The following is a 9750-nucleotide window of genomic DNA, read 5'->3' as shown; positions in this document are numbered from 1 at the left end:
TGAAGTTAGTTTGTGTGAAAGTTTATAAAATGTCCTGTTTTTCCAAGACCAAGAGATTGTATCTTCTCACATTCCAGCCAAACCAACAGAATGTAAACGAAACATCAAATCCAGAAAGGAATATTAAGAAAAGTTCACTATCGACCATTCCTTGTGACAATCGTACAAAAATCACGATCCAATTCAACTCATCAAAGCATATAAACCAGCGAAAGAGCAGAAGTTGTTGTCTATTTTCTGCCATCTTTGTTTTGACAGTTAGAAACAAAGCAGTATGGTCCGATCAACAATATGCTTCTGAAACGGCGGACGTTGCCCGATCAACAAGGAGAATAGAGTGCTGTACGGATATTTATCACAGACGTTTCTCGGAGAAATGACGTCTTCCGCCTCGAAAAAAGAACATCCTACTGTTTTTACCGCCGGAGCTTGATTTAAAAAGAGACTCATGTACAAACTCACGAAATTGACCAAAACCGAGCGTTAGACTTGGAGAAGAAGGAGAAGAAGAAAAATTACCGTTTTAACAAATATTTCCTATATAGATAGGAAATATTTAATTATAGTCGGAGTTGATCGAGTTACAATCGTTTAAAGATCGATCTAAGTCAGTTAAACGTTTGACGTCGATTGAAAATAAATCAAAGCAAGCAAATCAAAATCAATCGAATATCGATCGAATAACAATCGAAGATTATGTAATAGTTACCGGACAGTTGCGAATACAATATGAGAAATATTTTACGAGTTCCGCAATTTTTCCGCACAATATAAATATACGGAAAATCCGGAACGAGTGAAATATTTCCATATTGTACGAGCAAATGTCTGATAACTGGTTGATAAACTTGTTGGAAAAAAGCGCAGGGCACTTTCATAGTGTGCAGAGAATAGTGGGGGGGGTTGCTGATTTGGGTCGAAAATTTTCAGGTGGGATTTGGGGTTTTCCAGGTTTTAGGTGGGAGAAACAAGTTAAGGTGGGAGTTAATTTCTTTAGGTGGGACTTTGGGTGTTTTGGAAAAAGTTAAAGTAAAATTTCTTATTTTCAGATTTTATGATTTTATGATATATGTTTTTTATATATTTCATAAATGTATATAATAGATAATAGGTTTCTATAAATCAACTGATGAATGCGTAAGCAAGAAACTTTAAGTATTGAAAAGAAATACAACGTTTCCTAATCTTTATGTATATAATAGACATATTAATATATTTTGGATTTAACACAGGTTAAATTGCGGTTTAACTTTTATTTGATAAGCGCTATATACAGTATTCGAATGGCTGGGTGGCCGCCCTCCGCCAACTGAGTCTACTTTGCTAATAGCCATGTGACGTCATGTTCAAAATGGCCATCACATCTCCCTGTTCAAGTCGACGCTCTAACTGAAAGCTGACAGGATGAAATATTTTACCTCCCTCCCTCCCTCCCTGCAGTTATGGTTGTAGGCGATCCTCACTTATTTATACTAATATTGTAGTTATCGGGACAAATTTTCCCCAAAACTTCTTATTCAAGGATTAGCCATAATTTCATGCCAAACTTATATCTAACGACTCACACTTACTTCTAAGCCGTCTGACTACTTGATTGGTTTCTACCCCTAATGTAGGTCATAGGCAAATGGAAAGTTAATAAACATATGTAATATATTGCATCTTCATATTACGGTAAAGAAATTTTGTTTTGTTCCTCGAATTAGTATATTTTTTTTGTTTTTAGCTGGGATCTGGGAGTCTGGGCTGAAGGTGGGAATTTTAGGATAAGGTGAGACCTGAACTTTCAGGTGGGACCTGGAACCCCCTTGCACACTATGACTTTTGTAGCAAAGTGACGTTCGATTGCTGCTACCACTACAATACAACAACTTATCCCGCATCAGTAAGATTCTAACGATTTCATTGGTCAAAAGACATAACGTGGAGGTGGGATATATACCGTATCTGTCTCCCTCACGTTCGATTGAGAAAAAAAGAAGACATTGCATATTGACGAATGTGCTTTCGAATGTTTTGTTTTGAAAAGAATTGAAATCGAAATTGAAATGGTCGGAGTTGAGAAAGTCAACAAACAGAAAATCTTCAAAGTTATTTTGATTTTTACTTTTCTTGAGTTTACATGGATACAGCACGAGTTTTAATTGCGATGTTATAAAATCCAATTTTCACGGATCCCACTTTCACTGTTTGATTTACTTTGTAGCTCTTTGATGTAAGTATCTACTTGATGGATAGTTCTGAAATTTTTTCGTGGTTTTGGAAAAGATGCAAGGGACTTCAACGGGATAAATCCGTTGCACGAAGCCGAGTCCCAATACGGTTTTACTGATCCCTGTATATCCCGTATCCCACCTCGAGAAGACCGTGTAACTAATAATCTTTTCGTCGATTTATGTTTTGTACATGTAAAATACAAGATATATTTAACCAATCAGATTGCAGATATTTTTTGGATCGCTGATAAGGATCAATATATCATAGGTGGCTGGCTTCGATAGGAATGGCAACATAAATCAATAAAAAATACCTCAAATGTAACCATTGGTGTTACAATTGTACTTACTGAGTGAGTTGTCGTGTATGGTTGAAAATTGAGAATACAAAATATAATTTCATACCTTAAAATCTTGACATTGCCAGGAAAGTAACGGCAGGATGCAAGCTTTAATGTGTTACAAAATCACAGTACCAAATGAATCCAAATTCCATAATGTGTTTTATTTAATTAGTAATTCTGTTACTGTTTATTTCTTGTTATTTACTAAAAAAGAATGTTATTGGATCATTATTGACTTGTAAATTTTAATTGATGACGAATTAAAATAAAACACCGTATCTATTTGAAGAGTTTTCATCTAAGGTTCCCAGCATCTTTGGAAAGCAAAGTAAAAGGAAATTCAAAGTTTGTATCAATATAATCTGTAGCTGGCACAAAAAAGGCTTTTGATAGATTTCGAATAAGATACTGGTTTTGTGCTCATTGAAAAGGTCGTCAGGAGTGGAATTCGAATTCGACGTCTATAAAAATCATAGTCCGCGTTGCAGGTTATATTGAAACTCTACTTCATAAATACCAGATTTTTAAAGGAGCAATTTTATAAAAAATCAAGAGACCCCATGAATGCTGAGAACCCTGGCAGCAAAGGGGTTTACAGGGTGTCTCACAAAAATTACATTATTTGAAAAGAAAGGTATTAAAATAGAATTTTCTTTTGATCTTTTTTCGGAAATGCTAACAAAATTCGAGTCTTTAAAGGCTTAAAGTCATCAGACTTGCCAGTTCACAAATTATTGGTTGTGCTTTTTGTTACATTTATTAGAGAGAAGATTTGTTGGTCTATAAAATTCAAATAAATTTTCAAATATGTCAGGTAATAGGCTTTTGACTTTTCCTGAATCAAAACATTGTCTTTTTGAGCCAACAGGTACTTTAGTTTATTTTTGTTGAACACCTTGTAATTATGACAAAAGAAGAAGAGGAAAAATGTTTTTTATCCCTACTAAGATAATCTTACAATTCTTTTTGATGCAATATACATCTATCTGCAAGAAACTTTTTCCTATATATTTTAAAGTACAAAAATCACCGTGATATGCTTTACAAAGCAAAACTAATAAGACAAACAAAAAGTTACAATTTATTTTGGAATCATAAATATACACAACCTACCACATTATGTAAGGAAAAATATACATATACAATTGAAGAGTAAAAGTTAATGAAGAAAATAGGTGCAAGACAATAGTGTGTACTATTTAAACAAACAAAATAATAAATTAAGCGAAAGATGTGTTAAATTTTAGTATATAAGAGAAGCCTCTCTGATACGAACTTTTTTAGGCGATGAAAAATAGTGAAGAATACGAACGTAACATTTATGCAAAGCAAATAGACTCTCTAGCAGGTTGCGACTTATTTCCCAACGACATAAAGATCAATTTTCTTCGATAAGTGAATTTCAGTTTAGATTTCTGGTTTGACAACAGCCAACAATAATTTCTTGTAATCGCCAGAGCAATCACCCTCAATCATCTTGTACAATGTCTTGTGATAACGGTTCAAAAACTCTGTCTTGATCTCCTTCAAATCGATCTGAATTTAAATGAAAGAGAATGATAAATTGATGGTCTTTGACACAACCTTAAGATGAATGCTCAAGGAAACATTAATTTTACAAAAATAGACGATTTTAAAGTTTCTGAAGATTTCTAAAAACCTTTGGATATTAGAGCAGGGGTGTCAAATTTTATACGTCGATCTAATCTTGTGACATGTTCATGAATCGTTAAAGAAGTCTCAAATAATAAAATGATTAACCTATATTGATTTACCTCAGATCTTGAGACGACAATACGGATCAACAAACTATCATCAGTTCCAGCTCCCTTCATAGATTTCCATAAGCGTTCTGCAAAATACACTGCTGGGTTTCTTGAGCATTGTACTAAAAAAATGAAGTAGGAAAGTTGAAGTTGGAATTGAAATTGAAATAAATTGTCAAATATGCTTTTCAATTGGGGACAAAAATAAAAGAAACCAATCTCAGACACGGTGTCCTGTTATTCCAAGCAATCAAGAAAGAATTGAAATACTGGATACTTACCAATACATTTCATACCAGCTTTTATATCACCAGACATTTCACGGTCAATACTATTCATAATATCCCTCTGTGAGATCTACAAAGCAGACAAAGACTTCTTAAATTACTTATTGCTTACGAGTTTCCAAAAATTATCTGTATTGCTTTCTAATGAAGCTGAGAATGTCAAAGTCGATTTATAAAAGTATATTTTCTTTTATTCGCACACTAAATTCTTACCCAAATCCCTCTTGAAACTTTAAAAAATGTTGAAGTTTACTGTATTATAATACTAGAACATTTCTCAAATGTTACCTTGACATATTCATCAAAGATAGCTTTAAGTTGGTTGAAACTGCGTGAGGCAAGGATGACATTGAATCTTGATTCGTCTGTACCCCACTTCTTCTCTCCAGCCTGTGATCCGAAAAGAAACAAAGGTTAAGAAGTTTAACGAGTTGGTATTGCGATAAAATTATTTATATTCTCTGTTGTTATGTTGCACATGTAAGAAATAAAATTATAAAATTTCTCCTGGTACCTAGGCTTGACTTGATGTTGAAGTTATAAAGTTAAAATGTTGTAAAACGAAAAAAAGCAAACCTGGAAGAGGTCCTGTGCTTCTTTCTGTGCTTTTGCCATATCAACTGTGGTTGATTCATCTCGGTTGGCCTGTGGAATAAAAAGAATTTAAATTTCTATCTAATAAATCTTACTTTGTTGATCACATTAGTTAGGCATCCTAAGGTTAGCATTTGATCGAATCAATTTGATAGGGTTTCACTGGAGTAAAATAATATAATTTCGTTAGATTGGTTTACCTGACACATGGAGACCAAGAGACGTTTGAAATGTCCACTTGTCTCACTGACACAATCTTTTTCCAAATCTCTTTTGTAATCTGGAAAAAAAGAATATTGATGTAATTTTGAATGGATTTTAACGAGATTTTAATGGCTTTAGGTAGTACATAAACTTGCAGAATATTCAGGACTATGGAAATTGCTTTTAAACCAACTGCTTAACAACATCTTAAAACAGATGATGTTTATTATGTCTGTTTGAAACTGTGTACATTACAGCGTGATTCGTTGATGAAAAGAATTACAAACGTTTTTATGACCTAAGTATGTAGAAAAATTCATGTCAACATTGCAAGAAGCCAAGATTTATGTCAAAAATACAGATTTGATTTCAGAGAATGCTAAATATAAATAATCTTTATTTTCTTAAAAAATGAAAAACATCAAAGAATTAATCATTACATGTTCTGTATTCTTCCTTGATCCTGTTAAGTTCCTAGAAAGAAAGAATAAAACAGAATAAAATGCAATGTTGTTGGTTCTAGATTTCATAAATTTCATTCTGTTACAAAATAGTAACACCTCTGAGGCAATGATTTTTGAAATTAGCTGTAGATTTCAGGCCTTGGTACAGACTAAAAGAACCTTGGTGAAAATCCGCCAAATTAAGTTCCTGCCAAATTAAATTTTTTTCCGTTATCCACCAAATTAAATTCCTGCCAAATTTAAATTGCTCTATTTATTCCCCCAAATGTGCGCTATTTCAGGCTTTAAAACAGATTTTTTCCTTTTTTAAAGGCGTTTTTTGGACAAAAATGTTCTTCATTCGCCAAATTAAATTCCTGCCAAATTAAATTTTTCAAGTTAAAAGCCAAATTAAATTCCCTCTTTTTTGGCCATCCACCAAATTAAATTCCCAAAATTTCCTCCTTTAAAGTATGTAAGATACTTACAGCGTTGGATCGCGAACATAAGATATCAATTAATGTTTCCTCATCAGTGCCAGCACCCTGATAATCAAAGAATGAAAATGTCAAGATTGTGATTCTCTTTTGATTTGTTTAATGATTTTCAATTGAAAGACCTGATATTTCAATGTCTAACTTGGAAGATGATGATTTTTTATTTTAACGACTGATGAAAAAAATTTATTAAATAAATAGAGGATATATTTCTTACTCGCATAGCTCTTCTCAAACATTTAGCATCAAACAAGACAGACGGTTCCATCAATGCCAATAAAGTTTCTTCCAAGTTTCCACTCAGTTCTGATTTCAAGTCATTCATCAAATCCTTTACAGTTAAAAATTAGAAAGAAAATAAATTAAAATAATTGGTTTACCAGGTCCCAAGAACTTATAAGTTTATGTTTTTTTTTTTTATAAATGGTTTGCTAAGAGCCCCCTCCCAAAAGATATGATCATTTTGGAATATAACTCCGATACTTACTATCAAATCCTTTCAGGTAATGGTAACAGGTAAAACAGGGGTAATGAAATACAATATGTGCTCTCGAATACATCCCAGTACAAGTAGTTTGAGGGTGTCTACAGGACTTACTTTTCCGAACATGGTTTTGTAACGTAATCGAACTTCAACTCTTTGTGCATTAGATCTGTTAGCCAAAATGTCAATCAGTTGTTGCTCATCAGTTCCTGAGAAATTTTAATAATAGTAGTAATAACAATGGTAGCCAACATTATAATATTTTTACGATTGGAGACAATTCATGCAATTACTTTTGCAGGGAGTCAAAACAAAATTATTTTTGTAAAAAATTGAACCAGTAAATCCTAACTGGTTCTTTTTTGAACAAAGATGAATAAAGTAAAAGTTAGAAGATTCTTACCAGCTCCGCGCATAGCCTTTCTCAAAAGTTCACAATCTGCTTCAGCATCAAATGGTGATTTAGGAACAATAGTACCATGACCATATTTCTGGGAGATGTTCATTCCAGACATTTGGGTAGTTGGAGGCTAAAATATGAAGTGTTAAAAAAGTTGATCAGGCAAGGGACTAATTGACAAAATTTAAAAAGCAACACCACTTTGGTTACTTTAGGGCGTACAAACTTTCGTGAGCAGAAACTTTCGCGATTTTCGCGAATTTTAGCCCTTTCGCAAAAGTAAATGTCAGGAAGGGCTATTCGCAAAAGTTTATGCTCGCGAAAAAATTTGACAAAATCTGTAAAACTTAAAACTTTGAATAAAATGTAACTTTTATGGCACATTTTAGCCTGCTAAAAGACTAATAAGTCAAAGGACAAATGTTTCAAGCCAATCTAAGCAGTATTTGTCCCTTCAACCCATTTTTTCATGTGAAAATTCTCAATTTTACGTCTTGATTTGCGAAAGTTTATGCTCGCGAAAAATATTTTTCCGTTAAATTCGCGAAAGTAAATGTCGTGAATTTCGCGATTTTTCGTCCTCACGGAAGTTTGTACGTCTAAAGTACTCTTCACATGATCTTTTTAGATAAACTGTTAAAACTTATTTAATTGATGCGTTTTTAACATATCTTGTTTGCAGGGGTTTGTACTGAAAATTCACATCATCATAAAATGCCCCAAAAAGGGTCCAAAACTTTTCAAATTGGTTGCAGGTTATTTTGGGGGGTTCTTGGACCAATAAGAAACCTCTATGTCAAATTTCAGCCACTTTTGGCTTATTTCAAAGTTAATATTTTTTGGAGTTAATTCTATGATTTAGTCTTATACTATGAGTAAAGCTTTTCTTAAGCTTCTACTTTAAGATCTGGCAATACAAAAGCTTTTGAAAGTTCCCTTACAACAGCAGCAGGTTGAGCAGGTTTTGCAGGTGGAGCTGCAGCTGCTGGAGGTTGTGCTGGTTGACCTGGCCTGGCAGGTTGTGCAGGTTTTGCAGGAGCAGGTTGTTGTCCATAACCTTGTTGCTGTGGTGGCTGTTGTCCATAGCCTGGTTGTGGTGCTGGCTGTTGTCCATAGCCTGGTTGTGGTGCTGGCTGTTGTCCATATCCAGGCTGGGGAGGTGCTTGACCATAACCTTGCTGAGCTGGAGGCTGGCTATAGCCATGTTGGGCTGGAGGTTGCCCATAACCAGGTTGTGCTGGTGGTTGACCATATCCTGGTGCTTGGGGCTGCCCGTACCCTGGTGCTGGAGGTTGACCATATCCAGGAGCTGGAGGTTGACCATAACCTGGTTGCGCTGGAGGCTGTTGAGGGTAGCCACCATAGGGTTGGCCTGCTGGAGCTAGAAATCGAGGTCTGAGATATTTACTACCACAGCTTATATGTTGACAAAAATTACTTTATGAAACAAATAACTGTGCAATGTTACATCTTTAAAAAGTTATTATGCTGCAAAGAAGTAAAACATAACTTTGAATAACTGAAAAGTTGAGTAACTGAAAAGTTACTTACGTGCACCATAAGGCATTTGACCTGCAGGTGGTCCAGCTGGATAGCCAGGTCCTGCAGGTGGGTAGCCTGCTCCAGCTGGTGGGTAGCCAGGACCAGCAGGAGGGTAACCGGTTCCAGCTGGTGGGTAAGTGGGAGCTGCTCCTGGATAACCTGGGCCACCGGGAGGTCCACCAACTCCAGAAGGGTACTGAAAAAATAGGAACATTTTCTAAACAATCACACTCATTTCACAGAACAACACCCAAAATTTTCTAAATTGATACCATTATCATTGTTTCATTGTAAAGGTTCCTTACAACAATAACTGAAATTTGTAAGAGGTTTTAGTTGATATTATTCGCTTACTCATCAATCAAAAAACAAAGAAGTATATCTGGTATGAAACAAGAATACTACAGCCTTTATTTAAGATATTAAATTTCATATAAGAAATAAAAATATTGGAATATGGAAACTTACACCTGGAGGTCCTCCATAGCCAGGGTATCCAGGTCCAGGTGGTGGGTATGCCATGTTATTATGTTTTAACTTTCTGAAAAGGATTTTCACACTTTGTTAGACAAATAATTTGAAAAGCAGCCTTAATGGATAGACAGAGCACTCAGCTACGGTCTTCAAGGTTATAGGTTAAAACAGGTTAAAACACACAAAAGAAGTCTTCAGGTCACCTCTGACTGCAGACTGCAGTTCCAGACTTTTTATCATTAATTGCATCTGATTGTATTATTATAATTTCTGAAAATCTATATGGGCTTGGATTCATCATACCAGAGAAGGAGATTCGTTTTAATAATTCTCTTCCCTTTTAACTCCTTGAACATCTTCCAAATTTTTACTAGGGGAGGCATATTCATAATTGACAAGTGCCTTGTAATCTTGAAAAGTGGTAGATATGGATAATCAGAGATGATTTGCAAACCTGGTTTGGCCACCTTTCTGGTTGGTATTTTACTAGCCTGGGGCC

The 9750-nt window shown here is 34.7% G+C and overlaps 1 protein-coding gene across 1 annotated transcript; it reads right to left on the bottom strand.

Annotated features, from left to right (window-relative positions):
• Positions 1-3060: 3060 nt before the first annotated feature.
• LOC136809237 (annexin A4-like) lies at positions 3061-9500 on the bottom strand. Its single transcript, XM_067065755.1, has 14 exons — positions 9246-9500; positions 8787-8973; positions 8177-8616; positions 7239-7365; positions 6950-7044; positions 6569-6682; positions 6343-6399; positions 5852-5885; positions 5408-5487; positions 5190-5258; positions 4902-5003; positions 4608-4683; positions 4336-4448; positions 3061-4096 (listed from the first exon to the last, which is right to left on the bottom strand). The coding sequence occupies exons 1-14, from the start codon at positions 9297-9299 to the stop codon at positions 3968-3970; spliced, it is 1677 nt and encodes a 558-aa protein (XP_066921856.1). The 5' UTR covers positions 9300-9500; the 3' UTR covers positions 3061-3967.
• Positions 9501-9750: the final 250 nt, after the last annotated feature.

Source organism: Clytia hemisphaerica, unplaced genomic scaffold (genome assembly GCF_902728285.1).
Source record: "Clytia hemisphaerica strain Z4C2 unplaced genomic scaffold, Clytia hemisphaerica genome assembly, whole genome shotgun sequence".
Lineage (NCBI taxonomy): Eukaryota > Metazoa > Cnidaria > Hydrozoa > Leptothecata > Clytiidae > Clytia > Clytia hemisphaerica.
This window is presented reverse-complemented; position numbering and strand designations above follow the sequence as displayed.